Source organism: Varanus komodoensis, unplaced genomic scaffold, assembly GCF_004798865.1.
Source record: "Varanus komodoensis strain SLA01 unplaced genomic scaffold, ASM479886v1 scaffold28, whole genome shotgun sequence".
Classification (NCBI taxonomy): Eukaryota; Metazoa; Chordata; class Lepidosauria; order Squamata; family Varanidae; genus Varanus; species Varanus komodoensis.
In genome coordinates, this window is record NW_025335727.1 from 3,977,527 (window position 1) to 4,001,294 (window position 23,768).

General features: G+C 40.7%; 1 protein-coding gene across 3 annotated transcripts in view; it reads left to right on the forward strand.

The window, feature by feature from the left end:
* GNB4 (G protein subunit beta 4) overlaps window positions 1-23,768 on the forward strand; it is a 55,379-nt gene that overhangs the window by 18,074 nt on the left and 13,537 nt on the right. For 2 of the 3 annotated variants that reach the window (XM_044434588.1, XM_044434589.1), the window contains exons 2-3: window positions 18,319-20,327; window positions 22,996-23,102. In XM_044434588.1, coding sequence (XP_044290523.1) covers window positions 23,032-23,102 — 71 coding nt within the window. In that variant the 5' untranslated portion in view covers window positions 18,319-20,327; window positions 22,996-23,031. The remainder of the gene's footprint in view (window positions 1-18,318; window positions 20,328-22,995; window positions 23,103-23,768) is intronic. The other variant, XM_044434587.1, reaches the window with a different exon arrangement.

The window sequence follows — 23,768 nt, forward strand, 5'->3', positions numbered from 1 at the left end:
CCGCTCTTCTGAAATTTTCTGGTGCATTGAATAACAAACTTATATTTCTAGTAATGAACTTAAGTGCCTTTTCCTTTTCAGAATTCAACTTGAATGTCAGGCTGTTCCTCAAAATAGGGTAATACTTTTTCTTGAAACACCTTGAACATCATTTTGTTTGCATGGGAAATGAGTGTTAATGGTTATATGGTTGCTGCATTCCTTTGCATCTCCTTTCTTCGGTATTGGAATGTCTATTGAACGTCTGTCTGGGGGCTACTGCTTTTCCATATTTGCTGGCATACTCTTATTAGAATTTGGACCTTTCATTCTCTGAAGCTTGGAACAGTTTTACTCCATCTACTCTGGGTGTTTTCTTCCAAGTGCTTTCATCTTACTTCCTAATATTACAGGTTCTTCCTCAGAAGAGTCTATTCCTTTTTGAAGGTGTCTGTCTCTTCTGCATATTGTTTCTACCTCTTCTTTATTTCTCCTGGTCAGATAATATGCCCCCTCTTTGTCTTTCAGCATTCTAAAGCTAGGTTAGAATTTCTCTTTGATTTCTTGAATATTTTGGAAGAGGTTGCTTGTTTTCTCTCTCTCACATTCTAATTCTTCACACTCCTCATTGTAATAGTTCTTTTTGGTTCTACATGATAGTCAATGAAATTTTGCATTTGGGAATCTGATCTTGCTTCTGTCTCCTTTTTTTTTTTTTTTTTCTTCTCACCTGTCCTGAGCAACTGTTTTTTTTCAGTCATCCATCTCTTTTTTCTACAGGATTTTTTTTTTTTTTTGCTTTCTTCCTTAAGAATGGGTTTCATTTCAGTACACAGTTCTTCTGGTTCACAGTCAGTTGAGTTCAGTAATGGAAATTTGTTCTTTATGTGGACTTTAAAGTCCTCAGTGGCATTTTGGCACTATGCTTATGTTAGCGATCTTCTTCAGCTTTACTCTGACTTTTATTATTAATAATTCATGGTCACACCTAGGATTGGGATGAACCCTTTTGGAAACCATCCCTCCAAGCATTTGAGGGCTGCTTCTTGCGCTCGGCCTGGTCTTCCAAAGTGAGCTGAGCCAAGAGTGAGTCCACAAATGCTTGAGGAGTCATGGTTGCATAACTGGTAACCTCCTTTGGTGATAGCTGCAACAGCTCAGAATGTGGCTGTGGCTGGTGCAGAAGAGGGATGCTGCTTGTGCTGTGGTTTGGGGGGCTGCTTTCCTGGCAAGCCCCTCATGAGTCAACTACCCTTCTTTGGTGCCAGTTGTAGCTGTTCACACAAAGGGGCAAAGATTCCAAGCACTTGACAAATTTCTCATACTTCCCTAGACACTATCACAGTCTGCTCCTGGTCTTGTTTTGGCAGTGCGAATATGCATCTTCATCTTCTGCTTCCATTTACATAGTCTATTGGATTTCTCTGTTGTCCATCTGGTGATTTCCAAGTATACAGTCATCTGATAACAGATTGCTGCATGGGTCCTCAAACTACGGCCTGGGGGCTGGATTTGGCCCACTATGGCCATTTATCTGGCCTGCCTCAGACGTTTTCAATGCACCGCGGGCATGCCCGCGCGCCACCTGCTCGCCCCCCGAGGAGATTGTTTTGTACTAGCTAGGAGAAAACAGTCTCCAAGTGAGCAAGCTGCTGCATCACACACCGGCCTTGCCTTGCTTCTTCTTGCCACACGTGCACGTGCCCAGTCCCCTGCCTCAGCGCCCGTGTGCCCCGCCCGTGCGTACCACCGGCACCACCTTTCTGTCCCGTGCCCAGCACTGACACCTTTCAACTGGCCCCCTAGTGAAAAAGTTTGAGGACCCCTGGATTGCTGGCTTCACAGAACTGTGAGTCATTCTCCTGCTTTGTTTCTGACCCATAGGCCCAACTTTCACAAATTTGATTCTGCTTTGTTTTCACTTCTGTGTTCCAGTCATGTATGATGATTGGCATGTCTTTTTTCAGTGTGTTATCAGTTTCCTCTTGAAAAAATCTGCATAAAAGTTTTCAATTTTTTTCTACTTCTGCATATATTGTTTGCTCCAACGGAGCAAAGCTCAGGGAACCAAGGTTCCATTTGGATGCCAGGAAGCACTTCCTGACAGTCAGGACCCCGAGGGTGTGGAATGGGCTTCCCCGAGAGGTCGTTGAGGCCCCATCGGTGAGGGTGTTCAAAGATAGGCTGGACATGCACATGGTGGGCATGTCGTGAGCGGAGCCGGCTGGAGCTGGGAGTCAGACTAGATGGCCCAGGATGCCCCTTCTGAATCGCTCTGTTTCTGTGTTGCTATGAATGTAGACCTGATTGATGGTTATGTTGATAGGTTTTCCCTGAGTTCTGATTTATTTATTTATTTAGATTTTTGTATGCCATCCCCTTGCTATATAGCCTTGGGATGGCTCACATAAATAAATAAACATAGTACAAATACATTTAAAACCCGGAAACACCCTGGCTGCACAATTAAAACCTATAGATTTTAAGCATTGTTAAAATATTGTTTGAATAAAAAGGTCTTAGCCTGGCGCCAAAAAACAAATAATGACAGCGCTAGGCGGACCTCTCTGGGGAGCACATTCCACAGATGGGGCACCACCGCAGAGAAAGCCCTCCTCCGGGTACTTTGCCTCCTGATGTCTCTCATGGAGGGCTCCCAGAGCAGGGTCTCTGCTGCCAATCTCAAGGGGCAGGAGGGCAAATATGGAAGCAGGCGTTCCTTTAGGTATCCAGGTCCCAAGCCGTTAAGGACTTTATAAGTAATAACTAGCACCTTGAATTGAGCCCGGACTTCGATGGGAAGCCTGTGAAGTTGGTAGAGGACTGGGGATATATTAGAGTAATGCCCAGTCCCCGTCAGCAACCTGGCTGCTCTATTTTGCACCATCTGAAGTATCCGGACTGTCTTCAAGGGCAACTCCACGTAGAGCGCGTTACAGAAACTGGATGTACAGAAAAATACAGAAATTTGAGATTATTTGGTTGGATTTTGCTTTATAGCCTCTTACTGCCTGGGCTACATCTTGCCTCACTTCATTTCTTCAGAGTTTGTCATTTGCAGAGTAAAACATTTTGTGTGTATTTGACTGAAAATATTCCAGTCTGCTTAATTTACTCACACCAAGTTCCAGTTTGCCTTGATACATACTTCTCACGTTCCTTGTTCCAGTTTTATGTGTTGTGCAGCATTGGGCTTTCCTTTCACTTCTGTGCATGTCAGACACTAGACTTCCTTCTGGCTTAGGATCTAGTTGCATCATTAGCAACAGCACTATTTGCAGTTGTCATAGATAGTTGAGTGCCTTCCAGCCTGAGAGTCTCATCTTCTGGCACTATTTCTTGTTTCATTTTGGATTATTTCACCATAGTGTTTTCAAGGTGAGAAAAAACAGAAGTTGTTATCATTGCCTTCTTCTGCTTGGTACCAAATAGAGTTAGCATGAGCATCACTGCCATTGTCTATGAAAGATCCTCTGCCGGTGTCACCTTTAACTTCCACAGCTGACCCGCCCTTCTGAAATTTCTCTCCTATCACCATTAGAATGATCCATTCTCTTCTGCTGATGTGACTGTTCCTCCTGAAGAGAGTGCATGCATCGTAGTCTGGTGTCTCACTTTGACCATTTTGGCTTCAGTAACCCTGACAGGAGACCAGCCTAATGAAAGAATCTAGTTTCCTGGCAGTATTATTCTTGGCTTCTTTGACAGTCTTAAACACCTTTCTCAATGATAAGCTGTGCATTCAAGAGGGGACTGCCTTTGATAGAGGCAATATATAACCAAATATAGCCTTATTCTTTATGAAGTTGTCTAATTTCCTTTTAAAGTTATTTTAGCTGATGGCTATCTTGTAGTAGTGAATTCTCTAGCTTCACTCTGTAGTGTGTTAAGGGCCTCCTTTTATCTTTTCCTAATTTCCTATCAATCACCTTCATTGGTTCTATTCTTATGAGAGAGAGAAATATTTCCCCATCCACTCTTGCTAAACTCTGTATAATTTTGTAAATCTCTGTTATGTTTATTCCTTACACATCTTTTTTTTAAGTTAAAACATCCTCTAAAACAATTTCTCTATAGGGAAATTGATCCTGCCCATCATAGATGGGGAAGAAATGGAGGTAGTGACAGGTTTTATTTTCCTGGGCACATGGGGACTGCAGCCAAGAAATTAAAAGATGCTTGCTCCTGGGGAGGAAAGCTATGGCAAATCTAGAGAGCATACTAAAAAGCAGAAACATCACCCTGCCAACAAAAGTGCGTATAGTCAAGGCCATGGTTTTCCCAGTTGCAATGTATGGCTGTGAAAGCTGGACCATAAGGAAGGCTGAGCACTGAAGAATTGAGGCTTTTGAATTGTGGTGCTAGAGAAGACTCCTGCGAGTCCTTTGGACCGCAAGGCAATCAAACCAGTCAGTCCTAGAGGAGATCAACCCTGACTGCTCTTTAGAAGGCCAGATACTGAAGATGAAACTCAAATACTTTGGCAACCTAATGAGAAGGAAGGACTCACTGAAGAAGAGCTTAATGCTGGGAACAATAGATGGCAAAAGAAGAAGGGGACGGCAGAAAATGAGGTGGCTAGATGGAGTCACAGAAGCAGTCGGTGTGAGCTTAGGTGGACTCCAGGGTATGGTGGAGGACAGGAAGGCCTGGAGGGATGTTGTCCATGGGATCGCGATGGGTCGAATATGACTTCACTACTGACAACAACAACAATCATTGATCATTTTACCCTCCTTTCCAGCTTTGTGGTATCCTTTATGTGGTGTGATGAACAGAACTGTACACAATATTGCTAGTGTGTTTACATCGCATATATGTATGAAGATATTATAATATTGGAAGTTTTATTTTTAATCCCCAACATGGAATTTTCCTTTTCTTCAGCCATCACTATCATCTCAGACCCCATCAGCATATGTGTGAGGCTAGGATCCAACCCCTAAAGTGTTTTACTTCATATTTGTTTACCCTAATGGCATTTGCCATTTTAATGCTTATTCCCCTAGTTTGGAGAAAGACTTTTGGATCTTTTTGCATTCTGTTTTTGGTTTAACCTTCAAATTTTGAATTCTTCAGCAGCTAATTCCGGGTCATTTATAAATGAGTGAAAATGACTGATCACAATGCAGATCCATATCTGTTGTATGTGCATGTACTGAGTTACCACAATTGCTTGTCTGAGGAGAAGGAACCCGGATGTGCAGCCATTGAGTCTCTTGTTCCTTTCCACCAAATAATAGTCTTATGATTCAGCACCGTGAATGACAGAAGTCTTGGTCTCTGTTCTCCATACTTAGATAGAATACATGTATGGCATCATCTGTTGGGTTCAAACTCATTGCTAGATTGGTTGTTATCTTCAGCTAGCTTGCAAGAACTTCTGAGTCATGTTGCTGTTTATACCAATAAAATTTCATTTTGTCATATTTTAAGTATGATTCATTTGGATGTAATTTACCAAATTGGGAATGCAACAGGACCCCAATATCCATGGAGATAGTTTCCAAGCCCCCCAGTGGAAGTCTAAAACTGCAGATAATAGTGAACACTATATGGTACATATACATTTCTTTTTTCACAATTTCAAGGTTGAAAAATTGATTCTTACCATGCATCCTAACAATCTTGGCATACAATCTTTTCGCCCCCTATTATTGAGAATGTTCACTTAAGGAAGCACCATATGACTTCTCTTTGGTACTATGTGACTTCTCTTTTGGGCTGAGGTTAAGTGAAAACGTGGTGACTGAACCAGTGGATACAGGGGTCTTATTGTAGAAAGATAAATCGCATCCCCACATTTCTTTAGATAAGTTTCTAAATGAGTAAATTGTTATCTATTGCCCTTTTAAATATTGTTTTTCTGCTACTGTTTGCTAAAATCATCTGAAAGACCATCAGTATTCTTTGGCAAAGCAGCCTTCAATTTGTTTTTTTGTTTTTTTACATAGATTAACTTGCTTGCCCAATGTAGATAGTAGGTTGGATTCAGAATCTGCTTTCCATTGATGGAAGGGTAGGTGGCTCACAGGAAAAATATACAATATTAAAAAATAAAAAATAACAGTAACAGTGAAAAACTGATGGATGCATCACAGACTTGTCACAGCATGTCACTGATAGATCTAGTGTTCCTCTTGTTGAGAATGCAGCAGGTTGGCATACCACTCATAAAAGCTCTGCTAGGTGATAGTGAGGAGAAGCAACGATAGTGGGAAAGAATGCATATTTTTGTAAGTACCTGTATCACAGAATAAGCTTGAAAATTAACCTAGGTATGGTTGGATTCAATATGAACCTTCTGATGCTTGTATTCTAGTACTCTTTCCTTTTGCTACTCTGCCCTTGATACTTATACCCTGGTGCTGCCAAGTTTCCCTCTGGGGAGAGAGGGTGTTTGGGCATAATCATGACAACTGCCTGAGCAATTTCTGCATTCCACTGAGTAACAGGGAGTATCTGCCATGCCAGCAACAAATCCCCCATAGCCTCCACCCCCTCCTAAATCCATCAAAATCTATTAGCCTTGGAGTGGGCCATTTTAATTAGTTTCTCACCTTTGCTGAGGGGGAGGGCCACTGAGAGTTTAAACTTTAGTAGGAACTGATCCAGTCATGACAAAGCAGATAGATAAGGGATGGGGAGTTTCTTTCAGCCTAAGCACGGAATTTAGTTCTGGACAAACTCTTACTAGGACCCATTGCACTTATGGATGAGACCAAAGGCAAAAGGGATGAGGCTGGCTTTGTTTGCTTGCTTTTTAAATACAAGCATAGTTTAACTTAAAACTATTGATGCCAGTTACTACACCTTTGAAGAGAGATTTTAACTTTTTAGGAGAGAAAAACAAAGTTGTGGTGCTTGTGGGGTGGGGGGAAGTGGGGCTGGGGAAGGGGCATAGCCATCTGGGGAATGTTGGAGAAACAAATTGGGATGGGGGCGGATTGACTGCAGGCCCAAGTTTCCACACCCCTGAGGTAGAGATTAATTCTACCCTTTTAGATCTCCATCTTCCTGCCCAGCTGCAAAACCCAAATCAAGTCTGTCCAGGATACCCTGTCCAATATTCAAATATTCAGAATTCGCACTAGGAGAGGCAGGAAGCTTAGTGATGAGATTGAATTCTTACAGCTGCTCCTCTCCCCCGTCCTCAAGTCTGGATTGGTCCTGCACAAAATATCCAGGGGGGGACAGCTGGGAGAGACTTAACCCCTTCTATTTCATCCACCTAGGTCTTGGTTGCACATGCTGGATCAGCCCTCTCATCTATAATTACTTGAATTAATTTTGAACTGATCTGGCATTCAACTGTGCCAGAAGACAGAAGGGCAACCTGGTAAGGCAGCCAGGATACATCTAGTTGTAGGAAGAAGCAGATGATGTCTAACTGTTCTCTTTTTCACCTGACTGGATAACTCATTAATGCCATACCTTCCCCATACCTGTGGCCATTCTGATAGGGGCACTCACCATACAAAATTATCTAATGAATTTCCTGGATGCTTATTTAAAACTCCAGTATAATAGAACCCCTCTATTAAAGATGTTTTCTCCTGTTATCTCACTTCAGTTAGTAGTGCGGAACAGCAGACCTCAGATGGATGAGAGAATGGCTTTTGCTCCCCTCTCTTGCAAATTTTTTCATTGTTGAAAATCAAATCATTACTCCTGCTGTTTAGCCATTGGCAAGTGCATCTAGTTTAGATTTTAACTAGTATCTGTCTAATCAAGGTTTTCTTTATATTGCAAAATAGACTTTTCTTGACTGTCCACCTTCTCCTGTAAATCAAGATTGCTGTCTGTTCTTCAGGTTAACAAGTTGAAAACATTGCATGTATTTACCTATATAAACCCAACCTTTATTTTCCAAAACTTACTGCCTGTATCATGCTAGTTCTAGGACATAGTGTAATTACTCACTTAACATTATTTCACTGTCTTGTTTTAGTTGCTAGAGTGATGAGATACTTTATTTTTTCTGACCTTAAGATCACAAAGGTGGTTGACTTGATCTAAAACAGCCACCACCTAGGATTAGTAGATTTGAGATTGAAATCAGGAATTAAAAGCCTCTTATATTTGCATTTGAAATCTTTTAACACTTGTGATTGCCCAAAAGGATATACATTTCTGTAAAATTTTGAATTATTTCAAATATCTGTGCTATTACGTACTTTAATAAACAACTATTAAGTACTATTTTAATGTACAATTGTAGCTTAATATGTTTTTTTTAAACGTTAGTTTCTTGTAGTGTAATCAAGAATTATGGAAACAGAATTGCTGCAGAATCCTGTGCACCTGCTTTTCTTATTCATGGCTCTTCTAAGCTGGCTACTGGATAGACAACTGATTTAAGTAATGGAGGCACTTCCACAATCCTTTGCAGAACACAAGGCTGTGTAACTGAGTTCAGCCTTCCGCATTCCACTGCAATTTATCCCTTCACAGAAATTTGCTTATGTACATGGATAAGCTGAACAGTTGGAAAATAAGACCCATTTGCTGTTCAGAGTTTGCTTTCTAAGTGAGTTCGGTATGCATGCAGCAAACTGCCATGAGAGTCAGAATGGTGTAGTGGTTAGAGTGCTGGACCAGGACTTGGAAGATCTGGGTTCTAGTCCCCACTCAGCCATGAAGCTCACTGGGTAACTTGAGGCCAGTCACTCAGTCTCAGCCCAACCTACCTCACAGAGTTATTGTGAGGAAAAAATGGAGAGGAAGACGACATAAACCACTTGGATGAGATGGGAGGAAAATGCAAAAGGGGGAAAGATGAGATAAACATATAATAATAAATAGACAAAAATAAATCTTAAGTAAATGAAGGCAGTATATATCAATGAGGATCTGAATTTGGGTTTTCTGGCATACACACTGTTTCTGTTTAGCAGCCTTTTCCATTTACTTCCATGTCCAGTGAATGCTGATTTTGCCTTGACATGTACCTTGTTTAAGTAAATGGATTGTATCTGGTTTATATGTAACAGCAACTCAGAGTGCAGGGTTGAGTATGGGTTGTTGCTGAATTGTAGGTTCTCATTTTATGTAAGTCCTGCACTATGGTTTAACTGGGTTGTTAGACTCAGACAACCCAGGAAGAGAGAATGCCTGGTTTGTTTTTGAGTTCTGATATCTTGCTTGTGGTTAATAACCCATAATTAAATAATTGTGCAGAGCTTTCATGGAAGAACAAACCATGATTCAGTGACAATCTATGATTCAAATATAATGCATACTTAATCTCTACTGTGGGTTATCATTACATGAACTAGGTCTTTGTATGTGTTTGAGATCCTTTGCTAAAGAGAAAAAGCCCTGGCATGCAGAATAGCCATAAACCATATTCGACTGGTTGGAGTCTATTATGATTTGCCCCAAGTGACCAGGTTCAGCTCTAATTTTAGGCTGAGAAAAGGGGTTTTATGTAGGTACTGGAATCAAAGGATAGTTTTCTGAGACTGCTTATTTGTTAAATAGTCTAATTTAGAGTCAGCACCAATTCATCCTGTGTGTTGGTAAGGGATAGGAAATCCAGTGTTAGCATTGAGAGAAATGGCAATTATATTTGGATAATCAACAGCATCAAAAGTACAAGAGTTCTGTATCTCCCTTTGTCCTCTCTGAAACCTTGCAGCTGTGTACTAAATGTCACAGATGCTTGATGATGCAGGCTGTCTTTCTGTTGTCTTTAACATAAGCATCAGGCATAGGGGTCAAAGGAAGATTTTGGGAGCTTTAGAAATGCAATTTACAGTTTTATGGAGTTGGATATAAACCAGTGACATGTTGTTCCCTTTCAACTGTGGTACTGGTACTAATGAATTAGTTCCTGCTACTTAAAGTCTAAATTGCCTAAAAGATAAGGATTTTTTCATAGTTACAGGGAAGGTTAATGAACAAGTGCTCTGTAAGTATGATTGGCCTTTCTTGAAAGACTGTGTGTTGGCTGAGAGACGTAGTATCCAGATTAAAATTTTAAAAGGTAGATTATGTGTTGCATGCACTAGAGAACAGGAATCAACAGCTGACAGTCATGCAGGTGTACATGTGCATGCTACAGGGCATTCTGTGCATATTTAAGAGTCCCATATTTAATTTTAGGGAAGAAGCTTGAGCCATTTTTGTTCCAGAAATAAGTTTGAAAATAGACTAGTTTTCATGATCAAAACAAGCCACCTTGGCTACCTGTGAGCTGTGCTACATGCTTATATAGTTTAATCACTGCCTGGTTATGCCTTATGTTGTTTGAACCTGGACAACCTGACTTATTAGAGAGTTAAAATAACCCTCAGATAATCCTATAACAGCGTATTGATAATGAAAATTGTGTCAGTGTGGCTTGTTGAAAGATTTTAAACAAAGCAGCAGTTTAAAAGCCCAAATCTTATTTTCAGCTCCAGTGACTTGTGAGCCAACAAGCTTAACAATTTTAGAGTGAGGATGCTACTTATATATAAGGTAGTCACCAGTTATAATGTTCATCTCCTGAATGTGTAAATTGGTAGGCAGTCTGGTTTCATAAGGGACTGCAGGTGGCGCAGTGGTTTAAACTGCTGTGCTGCTGTGCTGGTTGAGCGAAAGGTCGCCGGTTCGAATCTGCACAATGGGGTGAGTTCCCGTTGCTCTGTCCCAGCTCCTGCCAACCTTGCAGTTTGAAAGCATGCAAATACAAGTAGATAAAAAGGTACCACTTTGGTGGGCAGGTAACAGCGTTCTGTGCACTTCGGTGTTTAGTCATGCCGGCCACATGAGCACGAAGACTGTCTAAGGACAAATGCTGGCTCCCTCGGCAGGAAATGGAGATGAGCACCGCCCCCTAGAGTCAGGCATGACTGGACTTAATGTCAGGAAGAAACCTTTACCTTTTACCTGGTTTCATACAACTAAAATTGAAATGTGTTGTAGAATTCTGTCTCATGAAGATTTCCAATATGTTCTGAAGCATTAAGTTAGTAGCTCATAATGAAGCTTGGCTAGAAACTCTTACATACACATTCCAGGTTGCCGGAGTATCCTGTGGCTCAAGATCTACCTTGGATATGTGCTATAAAATAGTGATTCAGTGTTTGCCAAGAAAAATATCCACCTCACCAGTTTAAGGCCAGAATTAAAGCTATTTCATGATGATTTAAGTGCCACAAAGCCGGGAGATGTCATGATTTATGTTTGGTTACAACTTAGCTTCCATGTACTTGCACTTTCCTTGAATCTTTCAACTCCAAATCCAAATGGGGTTCCAAATGTCATTTAGGCACTAACCAGGAAAGTGAGGAAAGTGGTTTTATCTAGAGCATATGACAGTGACCTTTCCTAATTGTCTATTGGAACTCATTCTGTTCCATAAAGTTAAGTGTGACTAATTTAGAAGTTAATTTGCCCTGTCCGCAGGAGTAATTTGGAGGGACACAAATATAAGCAGTGTTTGTGAAATTGGATACATTTTCCATATAAGGAAAACACAGGGGACGGGATATAGTTTGACTGACACTTTTGGCTTCTGAATACTTGGACCCTGCATCATACTTTTACTTGTAGTACCTATGGGAGGGATATAGAAGCAACTGATCAGAAGTTGCTCTTGTGTTTTCACCGTATCATGTGATACTGAGGCTGCTTGCATGGCCCAGCAGCCTGTTGTTAAGCAACCCTTCTATAACCTATGATCTCTTTTTGATTTATATAAGTGTTGTTTAACCCTCACATAGCCCTGGATTTCTGGATTCAGATGATCTGAGGACTCCTGAGAAGGGGCTGGATATGTACTATGGCACCCTGGGTCACTGTAGCTCATCATAAATTAAGTAACCTACAATGAGCTAGTTTATGTTGTTTGAACCTGGTAACTGTATCTGGTAGCAGAGGCAGCAGTAGTGTCTCTAGGTTTCCAAGAGACTTGAGAGGTAGCATTAGTGGGGAGACACTTTTACTCACTGGTGTCTGTGTGGCTGCTCACACTAGCTCTCCAAGCGTGAATATGGGCTTCCACAACCTGTGTCAGGCTCCCCCAGCAATTTTTTAAAGCGGCTTCTGCAAACCGTGCTGCATCTACTCATCCATTCTACCATTCCTGAAGCAACAGGATCTTTTCTAAGGCAGGGTCAGAACCAGATCTTGCTGTTTTATCCGTAGTGACAATTTCCTGTGTGGAGACCCACCATTATAGAACTGTTTGAAAATGAGCCAATATCATCAACCTTAAAGATGAAGGACACACCCAGGCCTGTTTCCTGTGTTTATCTTTTAAGAAATGAAAGGCTTTGTCAAATACTAAAAGATTTCTCTTGACACTTTTCAGCTGTAAAAAAATATTGATGTGAAACTCTGGCGTTTCTAATCTGTGTAATAACCAGTTTATGTAATAAATCATTTCATACTGATGCATCCGTGACTGATTTTTAGTTAAATTGTTTTCAATCTGTGTTTTCAGCCTGGATGAAAATATAGAATAATTAGAGTAACTGTTTATTAGCAAGCTGCACTATGACAGGACAGGCATTTCAGATTTCTCTGTTTTATGGCAACCGATCAATATGATCACTTTAAGAAACCATGCCCAAACAAAGGATGACAAAGGTGGGCAAACTAATAGCACATACTGTCTTGTTCCAATTCATCATTTCAAGTACGCTCAGGTAAGTACAGCTATAATTAGGAACACCAATCAGATCAAAGTTGTACAAAATTAGAAGCCCCAAATGAAGCAAGTAATATGTGGGGCTGCCTTTGAAAACAGTCCAGAAACTTCAGCTGATGAAAAATAGGGCAGTGTAGTTTTAGTTTAAAATCCTAATAAAAATTTCTTAAAAAAAATAAAAGTTGTTATAAATAGATTTTAGTATGATCATAGAATGTTAAAAGATATGTTCTAGGGGGCTGACCCAGTAAATCTGATGTGTGCGATGATTGATGTTTGTAGTTTTAGTTTAAAATCCTAATAAAAATTTCTTTAAAAAAATAAAAAATAGGGCAGTGCAGCTGTTAACAGTGGCTGGCCCTTGAGATCCTATTATGCCAGTCCTCTTTCATCCTCACTGGCTTCCAGTTGAAGTTCAGGCCCAATTCAAAGTGCTTGTACTAACATTTAAAGCCCCAAATGGCTTGGAGGCAGGTTACCTGAAGGAACATCTCCTGTATGTACCTACCTGAGGCTTAAGATCATCTTTTGAGGTCCTTCTTAGGGGGCCCACTCTGGGGGAAAGTAAGGAGGGAGGTGACCAGAAGAGGGGGTCTTTTCAGTTGTGACATTCCATTTATGGAATCACCTCCCCTTTTCACCTCCTGGTGAAAACCCTTTTATTCTCCAGATATTTTAATAGTCAGGTTTTAGTTTTAATATTGTATTTTATATCATTACTGTGTCTGTATTTTTAACTGGATTCCAGCAGTGGTGATCTTGTTATTAGTTGTTTTAGTGATTTTATTGGTCTTACTGTTTTGTTGTATGTTGTTATCTAATGTCTTCAATCTTGTCAACTGTCCAGAGAGCCTTTGGGCTAGTGGGCGGTATAAAACATAGTACAAAATAAATAGAGTTGCTATGTGTTCACATAAATTCTGACCTTGGAGTGATTCTTCCAGGTAGCATATAATTAGTTACAGGTCCAGGAAATTTCCCATATTTTGAGAACGTGCATGGTTTTCATTAGCTTCTTGAGCGTCAGGACTCTTTTAGTTAGTTTTCCCCATCAGTGGTCACTGTTGTAACATTTTAAATGGCTGTTGAAAGGAGCTGCCCCAAGTTGCATTTGGGATTCTGACCCTGTTTCTGTCCCCTTTCGCTTTTCACTTGTCCTTAGCAATTGTGTTGCTTCCCTCATCCATCTAGGCTTTAACCTTTTTTTTTTTTTTTTTTTGGTGCTACAGAAATGGCCTTTTTGCTTTCTTCCCAGAGAATGCCCTGGTTTCAGTCCCTGTCTTCGGATTCACAGTCAATTGAGTTCCATAATGCAAAGCTGTTACTGAAGTGGCATTTCGGCACTATGCTTATAGTAGTGATCTTTTTCAGCTTTACTTTGATTTGTCATTTAATAGTTCATGGCCACTGCCACAATCTGCTTCTTTTGGCAGTGAGAACACAGCTTCTTTATTTCCTACTCCTGTTTGGAGACTACTTGGTTTCTGTATTGACCTTCTGGTGATGTCCCAATCAGATAAAATGATCGGCATATCATCTTTTGGTTTGTTATCAACTCCCTCTTGGATGATATAAATGTTTTCCATTTCTTATTTGGCATCTGTTCTTGGAACATGTCAACTTCTAGATTTTCTTTTGGCTTTGACCTAGTTGCATCATTAGTGACAGTGCTATTTGTCCATAGAACTGTCTTCTTCAGTAGCTGATTGAGTGCCTTCTGACCTGGAAACCTCTTCTGGCATCTTTTCGTGCTTTATGTTGGATTGTTTCATCATAGGGTTTCCAAAGTGAGAAATACTCAGATGTGACCTACCGTTGCTACCTTCTGCTCAGTACTGGCCTGAGTTAGCTTGAGCTTTGCTGCTATTGTTTGTGAAAGACCTCTGCTAGTGTTGCCTTTGGGTATCACTGCTGCGCAGGAGGTGCCCTTCAGAAGCTTCTCTGCTCCCATCACTATTAGAGATGTCCATTCTGCTAATGTGGCTTTTCTTCTTAAAGAGGTTGGATGCATCTTAAGTCTGTGCAAGTTGTCTTAGGGTAGAACTGCTAGCTAATATTGCACAACCTTTTGTGAAAGGAAGAAGATGAAAATGCACCTGAAAAACCAAAAGAAAAGGGACAAAGAAAAGGAATGTGTATTTTAAAGTTGTGCTTTTTTGCAGTTTATATTTACATAATAAAACACAGACTTGTATAAATAATACATAGGATATAAATATATATTTATATATAGAGGCAAACATTTTTGTCAGAACTGACAAAATAAAATTCATCAAAATGCATAGAACATGTGGTGATAACCCCACTTAGATTTTTAAAATGGGATGGACAAATTCTTGGAGGATGAGTCTGTCACTGACTATCAGCAGTGATAGCTAAACCACATTTGCATGCCACTGGCAAGGCAAGAGCTGGAGCTGCTTGAGATCTCAGAAGCATTGTACCAGTGAGAGTTCTAGCATTATACAGAATTAGAGAGATCCTTGTTCTGATCAGGTATCGATGCTTTATGATTTACTTTAATGCCCTGAATTCATCAGGGGTGGGGTGTATGTGTATGTATTTTATATGTGTGTATGTACACTTACATATTCAACAGGTTTGTACTTGCATGTATAACTGGATTAAGTATGAATGAGATGAACTTAGGTACTTAGGCTCTAAAGTAAGTGTAAGGGAGGTTTCTGTTACCTCAAATATTTATGAGAACAGGTCCTGATAGACACAGCTATCAAAGTATAATCCAGTTTTTAAACAGAGTGATTAATTTGAAATTTTTATTTATTTATTTATTAAAACATTTCTATGCCGCCCCATTCGCCGAAGCCTCGGGGTGGCTCACAACATAAAATATAATACAAAAATAGCAATATAAAACTAACAATATAAAATAAATAACAATATAAAAGAAGTCACCCTGGCCAGACATCATCATCATCATCATTATTATTATTATTAATATTATTATTATTATAACATTTCTATGCCTCCCCTTGCCGAAGCCTCGGGGCGGCTTACAACACAATAAAATACATTGTTACAGAGATATGCAATGCTTATCTCTGTAACATCTTAAAATTTTTCATTGAAAATATTTTTAATGACTGCAGCAAAGAATGTTTTTCAATTTTGATGCTTTTTGAAAAGCAAAGATTAAATCAGTGATTTACCCTTGAATTGATTAAGATACAAAGTAATCCATTGAACTTGTTCGATTTTTGTCACAGAACACTGAGCCAGTTTGTTTTTTTCTGATAGTTATTGCTGTGTTTGAATTGAATACTGGGAATGAAGGAAGGAATACTAGGCCCTTCCTTCTGCTGCATTCATTGATCTCATGCTGCTCCAAGGCGGTGACCTCCAGGTGTTTTAGCAATTCAGGCTGGGTCTTACGGGAATCATAGAATAGGAAAGTTGGAAGGGAACAGAGGGCCATCAGGTCCAACCCCCTACACAGTGCAAGAATCAAAAGTTAAACCCTCCCCCTTGGATAGCTGTCCAGTTGCATCTTGAATGCCTCCAGTGTGAGTGCTCACAATCCCCCATTGCCATACTGCTTTAATAGTCAAGATCCACCCCCCCCCCCAAAAAATCCTGTCCTGAATCTGGTTTTATTCTGTGTCCTGCGCTCTAGGATGATTGAGAAGAGATCCTGTCCTTCCTCTTTGTGTCAACCTTTCAAGTACTTGTGAAGTGCTATCATATATCCCTTCTGTCTTCTCTTCTTGAGGCTAAACATGCCCAGTTCTTTCAATCTCTCCACTCAGGGCTTGTTTCTAATCCCTGGATCATTTTTACTGATCTTCTCTGAGGTCTTTCCAGTTTATCTGCATCTTTCTTAAACAGTGATGCCCAGAACTGGATGCAGTACTCCAGATGGACATAACCAGTGCTGAGTAGAGGGGAACTAGTACTGCACATGTTTTGGAACTGATACTTAATGCAATCTAAAATAACATTTGCCCTTTTTGCAACCACACCACATTGTTGGATCACAATTATTGTGATCTACAACAATTCCAAGATCCTTCTCACTTCCAGTATTGCTGAGCCAAGTATTCTTCATCTTGTAACAATGCATTTGGCTCCCTTTCCTTGGTATTTGTCCCTACTTAACTTGGTATTTGTCCCTACTTAATTTCTTCTGTAGTTTTCAGCCCAGTACTCCAACCTGTCAGAATCACCTTGAATCTTCTTTCTGTCTTCCAGGCTATTAGCTGTCTCACTCAGTTTTGTGTCATCTGCAGATCTGATCATTGTTCCTTGCACTTCCCCATCCAGATCATTAATGAAAATGTTGAAGAGCACTGGGCCCAGGACTTGAACCTCACTTGTTACCTCACCCTAGTCTGAGAAGCTGCCATTGATGAGCACACTTTCAGGCCAGTTCTGTAGCCAAGTGTGGATCCATCCACTTGGTTGTTGTTCCATTCCACCCACGTTCAGCTAGTTTGCTCATCAGGATATCATGGGGCTCTTAGTCAAAAGCTTTGCTGCCGTCGAGATATATAATATTCACAGCATTCCTATGGTCCATCCAGGAGGTTACTCAGTAAAAAATTAAATTAGATTAATCTGGCAAGATAATGTTCTTTACAGAACAATAATCCAAAATATTTGGAGGGGATGAGGTTGCCCGCTCCATATTCTGTCATTCCATGGGGATTTAGAAAGTGTTGGATGGACCTGGATTTGCTTCATTACTTCTCTGTGCCTGTTAAAATTTTTACCTTTTTCCTTGGGAAACAAATGACGTTCAAAGAGTAAACACAGTTTTGCTTGAAATTATTAGGAGAATGAATGACTTCTTTCAGTAGCTTACATACTAGTATTAATCCAATTCTACCTTACTGTTTATTACTGAGAATGAACACTTTTGGCCACTATCACTTCTTTTCTGTGGCTTTGTGTGGAGCCTTACTACTTTGCACTTCACAAAAGGCAGAACAATGGCACTGTGTTTTTTTAACATTCATTGTGTGTCATATGACAATATTTGAAAGTCAGAATTCAGCACATTAATGCCTTGCTATCATTCATATTGAGGATGTCACTCCACATTCAAGTAATTGCTGCCTTCTGTACTATCAGCCTGGTCCCATCTATTACCCAGACAAGGAGCAGCTGAAGGGACTTGTTTCTTCCCTTCCTGGTGGAAAGAATACTTGGCTTCATCTGCCAGTTGCCCTGGGATTGTGAAAACAAAGGAAAGCATGGCCTGGTCCCATCCATTAGCCAGCCGATCAAAGGCTGCTGGATATATTGGCTGAGTGGGAGCTGTATTCCCTGTTGCTTGGAAGGTGCCTTGAGAGATGTTTGTTTGAAAGGCAATGTGGAAATCTTCAAAATAAGTTTGCAGTTTTTATGAGAAAGAACAGGTGCTTTGGTGGATTGAAGTAAATGCATTTCCTGCTGTATCCAATCCTGAGGTTTAAGTATCTTGTGATAGGTTTGAACAGCATCTGTTTATGTTTTCCACGATGTGCATCAAATCGTATGAAGAGATGAAATAAGAAAGCAACTTGGTTCTGCTTTTTTAAAACCTCTGGGTTGCCGTGAGTGAGCCAACATCCTACTCCATGTGGCTTCTTAGTTTTTGCTTGGTTTCTCCAGCAGCCCAGTCACTCCTGCTTTGTCTTCTGTGATGTGTATCCTTACCACTAAAATTTGTTTTCTGTATTTTTTTCTTTGTTTAACAGACTTCTCTTTACTAGTACTCTTAAGAGTGGAAAAGAGACTCAATCAAGATGAGTGAACTGGAGCAGTTACGGCAGGAGGCAGAGCAGCTCCGGCATCAAATCAGAGTAAGGTGTCCTCCCAGCACACTGACCCTAAATAATAATAAATGGGGATATGTTAAGGTCTTATTGTGGGGTGTAAGGGAAAGAAAAGGAAAGGTCTTTTGCCTTTCATTTTTTGCCATTCCCTTCCCTTCTTTTTGCCCAGCACCTTCTGCCTTTGAGTTCATCAAAGGCATCTTTGGGAGGCTGGTGATGCTCTTGCAGAGCTTTTAGAGCACGGCGCTGAACCTCCCTGAAGTCCGCTCATTGGTGTGTTCAGTGGAGCCAGCACTGTGTCCAGTGTCCCTTGCTCAGAGTTCCCTTGCTTAGCCCCTGTGGTGCATTCATAGCCAGTGGCTGCATGTGTGAGCTCTCTCCCCTGTGACCCTAGTGCCAATTTGGGCTAAGAATCAACATGACAAGCTGTGCAGATCTTCTACGTTCAAGCCCCACCAGCCCAGGGATGTCCTTTGGACACATTTGGAAACTGTCCAGGCCAGAACTGTAAAATGGCTGCCACGGGAATGGTACAAGGCAGAGGTTGGGTTTGTGCCCTAGATACTACATATTTGACCTCACAAGGTGTGATGAAACACCTCACATCGCAGAAGAAGAAATTTGTTCCCAAATCACACATGTACAGACCAGTTTGTATTCAACCACTCATGCATGGACTAAACTACTCTCCTCCCACGCAAGCAGTTTCCCCTTACTGTTCTTCCAGGCTGCTCCCTGCTCTTCTTTAGCCCCCCCCCCCCAACCCAGTTGCAGATGCAGCAACCTGTTTCTTTAAATAATAGTTTTAGCAGACTGCATGGACATACTGGAATTCAGAGCACCTGGCTCTAGTTTCCCTGCCTCTTCTTTTCCTTTCTGAAGAAGAGTGCTGAAGGGTAAGCAAGCCCATGTGTGACTGAGAGAGAGAGAGAGAGCGAGAGAGCGCGCACATGTACGAGCACAAGCAAGCCAATATATGGTAATATGATCTCCTTAGTACATGTAGATTGAGAAAGGAAATGGCTTTTCTCCTTGGCATTGTCATCCTTGTGAGAGCTTGTAGATTACACAAAACGCCCGAGTAAATTCCACAGGCTACTAATTGTGATGGAACTATTTGTTCATTTGTTATCCATGATACTGGCACGGGCATGTCTGAATCCTTCTTTCAAGGATAAAACTTTTTGTATATGAAAAGCTCATAAGCCCAAAAAGATGATATCTTGAACTAGCCCATCTGTTAATTTTTTCCCCCTCTGGCAGGGAGGAGTTTTCCTGTTTTCACCCCCTTGAGCATCCAGTTCAACATAGGTCGTCTAGGGTGGCATAGTCCAGGAAAGGTTTTGCTATTTGATTCTACTGTTGATAAAAATAACCTTTCTATCTATGAGTAGAACTACTTTATACTACACTTGCTTTAAGCAGCACCAGATCACAAAGTGTACCCTCTTTAAGCTTAATACTGCCTTGTTAATTGTTCACACAAAAGTACAGTTGACTTGCAGACCAGCTTTCACCTTGCATTCTTCAATGCATTCTGTTTTCTTTCAGAGAAGTGCAAACAGGTAGGGGAAAATATAGCTGCTCTCTAGCTACATTTCACTGTTAATGGAAAGCTGGAAGTGGTCTGCAGATGTTTATGAGTTCGATGAGATGGATGGCAAGGGTTAATGAGAATTGCTTTGGGTTAAATGTATTGTCTACCACTTTGTACCTGTGCAGAAGAGCTATGACTGGGCAAGCTTCCAGAACTGGCAAGCCAAGATAGAATTACTCCCTCTGGAAAAAGAGGCACTAATGTCATATCAAGTAGATTTGTGGTAGTCAATAGAGCTTGTGTTCAAGCTGGCTTCCAATATATACATTAATCTTTTTTAAAATTTATTTTAAAGGATGCTAGAAAAGCTTGTAGTGACACAACTCTTGCTCAGGTATGTTTTCTTTATTATTATTTATGCATTTTAAATTTGGGGGGCAGCATGAGTAGCCAACACATCTAACAGCAGTAAAATGTACAATGAACATACAATAAAATAAAAATAATATAAAATCAATAGTATTAAAAAGCCTAGTGAGTAGATAAACTAAAAGACAGAATTGTTCATTCTTGAGCATGGGGAATTTCTGTGGGCAGAAAAGCTTATTTCTTGGCAGGGGAAAGTACAGTAGTCACTTAAATGTTGATGAGATCAAAAATAGCTTTCATATCAAGGAAAAGACCATATGATGCCTGAAAAGATATTGGATGTAGTGCATGAGGAACTTTAGTGTGAAACCTGTTTGCTAAATTCTGACAGGCCTTGGGTGAAGAACATTTATTTGAATGTGCTCATTGTTTAACAAAGTTACTGCTTTACTAGCTTGCTTGCTTGCTTGCTTTATTTATTTATTTAGAATATTTATATGCAGAGCTTCCGTGGAGCCTCAGGATGACTTACATAAATAAATAAAAATAGTAATAAAAACATAATACAAATAAATTCCAGATCCACCCTGGCTGCAGATTAAAACATAAATAGCTAATATGAAAAGTTATTAAAATATTGTTGAAATAGAAAGTTCTTAGATGCTTCCTGGCATCTAAGGTCTTAGGTTCCATTTAGATGCCAGGAAGCACTTCCTAACAGTTAGGACCCCGAGGGTATGGAATGGGCTTCCCCGGGAGGTGGTTGAGGCCCCATCAGTGAGGGTGTTCAAAGATAGGCTGGGCATGCACATGGTGGGCATGTCGTGTGCGGAGCCGGCTGGAGCTGGGGGTCAGACTAGATGGCCCAGGATGCCCCTTCTGAATCGCTCTGTTTCTGTGTTGCTATGAATGCAGACCTGATTGCTGGTTATGTTGATAGGTTTTCCATGAGTTCTGATTTATTTATTTATTTAGAATTTTTGTATGCCATCCCCTTGCTATATAGCCTTGGGATGGCTCACATAAATAAATAAACATAGTACAAATACATTTAAAACCCGGAAACACCCTGGCTGCAGAATTAAAACCTATAGATATTAAGCATTGTTAAAATATTGTTTGAATAAAAAGGTCTTAGCCTGGCACCAAAAAACAAATAATGAAGGCGCCAGGCAGACCTCTCTGGGGAGCGCATTCCACAGATGGGGCACCACCGCAGAGAAAGCCCTCCTCCGGGTACTTAGCCTCCTAATATCTTTCACGGAGGGTTCCCAGAGGAGGGCCTCTGCTGCAGATCTCAGGGGACGGGAGGGCAAATACAGAAGAAGGCGTTCCTTTAGGTATTAGGAAATAATCATTTAATTAGCATTATTAAACTATCATGGGTCCTATTGCAGTGGTTGCATGGACCTTATTAAGGTTGGTGTTTTAACATGTTTGTACACTGAGACGCTTTCACATATCATGAAAGTATTACAGAAGATTTCTACAGAATGCAGCAGAAATGTTCTGTATGTGCATTCCCTCAAGAGTAGAAAGTTTGAAAATCACTGCACTAGGGTTGGGGGTATCTGTTTGGAGGACAAATGCTGCTAGGTGGGAATATGAATTAGATTCAGACAAAGGCCAAGCAGAATTGCTTCCAGAAATGAAGTGGGCTTCCTTCTGAAGCCAGCAGAACTGAACCTGCTGCAGAAGAAGGCTTTGTTACCAACCTTTATTTCAGGGGAGATACAGACACAGATTTTGTCTCCAAGTACATTCTTTTGGTTTCATTTCTCTAAGCGTTGCTTGGGGCAGGAGGCTGAGTGACTGATGAGTCTACCTTCTAACTCAAGAATCAATTTTACTATGAACTCCAACCACTGGGATTTGGGAGAGCACGGATGAGACCATGAGATGACAGTTCTGCCACTGTCGCCACACTTCACTGTGAAAAGGGCTTAAGCTAGTTTTCAAGCGTTGTAACTCTTTAGACTCTACATCTTTCCTTCTGAAACTGGTCGGCTTTCTTATCTGGGGGTCTTACGATGACATGTGTCTCAGCTCTCTGCATCCATTTGTGTGACATTGGGTAGGTTTAGACCCTTCCTAGGGGATTGCTATGTCTGCAAGTATCTAATCCAGACCAAGAGAAAATTCACAGTCATTTTTAAAATTTCCCATGATAGTCAATATGACACATGAATTTGGGTTTGGTACTGAATCAAAGTAGACCATCTTGAAATCAGTCTAAGCAGAAGCAGTGAATGAAGGCCTGGATTAAAACAGAGGTTCACTGTATCTGAACCGTTAGGCAGAAAGCTTCTGATTACCAGGCTCCTTGGTGGGGGACCCTTCACAGCCACAGTTCTTAGGCCAAAAAAAGAGGCAGGAATTTCACAGTTTCACAGTTTTTACCTTTTCACTAGATCTTTGTTCTGTGGTCTAACATTCCGCTAGCAGGTTCCCAGAAGGTTTCTGGTAACTTGGTGAAAGCTTGTCAGAGCTGCTACCTCATTGCCTTGCCTCTGTAATCATCAGGTCACGCTTGATAATGTTAGTGTCAATTTTAGATCAGTCCAGCTCCTTAAAAAAAAAAAAAAAACCTTTTCTTGGGAAAATGTGCCTAAGTGTGGCATACATTGTCAAGTTTTGCATTTATTCTGCCCAGAAGAGGGCTTTGAATGGTACCTGTCTCCTCTCCTGTCTAGATCACTGCAAGTCTTGATTCAGTGGGTCGAATCCAGATGCGCACGAGACGGACCCTGAGAGGACATTTAGCTAAAATTTATGCCATGCACTGGGGATCTGATTCAAGGTTTGTGTGCTTCTAATACTGCTTTGCTTTGACCCATCCCTTTGAGAAAAGGTTGATTTTTGAAAATGTAGTAATGGCTTATTTTTTTGAGTGTTGATGGTTTTAGGTTGGCATTGTTCCATCCTGTTTTCAGGATGCAAAACAATGTATATTTAGAACCCTCCAATTCCAGTGTTTCCTTTTGCCTTCAGCAGCTCATGAAAATGGAAGAAAAGCATGCTTCAGATGGGGCTGGCTCAGTGACGTCTATGGAATTTTGTGAATCAAAGTAAATGGACTCTGGTCAACAATTCTAGGGTGTGCAAACCCTGCTTTTTTCCTCTGCACCCAGGAAGCTGTCCATGTCACGAGGAGAGGTTTACGCCATCTGAAAATTGCCTCTGAATAGAGCTTTTCCCTTTCTCCCTTGACCGCTGCTGCATAGCCATATGGGGAGAAAGGGAAAGCCTTTCACATGAGGCACTGCTGCAGTGAGAAAAGCTTACTAGCCATGCCCGATATGGGGTGGTTTGCCCTCCATGGAGAATAAATGCAATATATGGGATTTTTCTGTATCCCCTACTCATGACAGGTTATCAGATTTATTGAATCTCAACATTTAGCTAGGATCCAATTAAAAAAGGTGATTGACTTTGCAGTGTGTTGCAGGAGTATCTTTTGCGTATA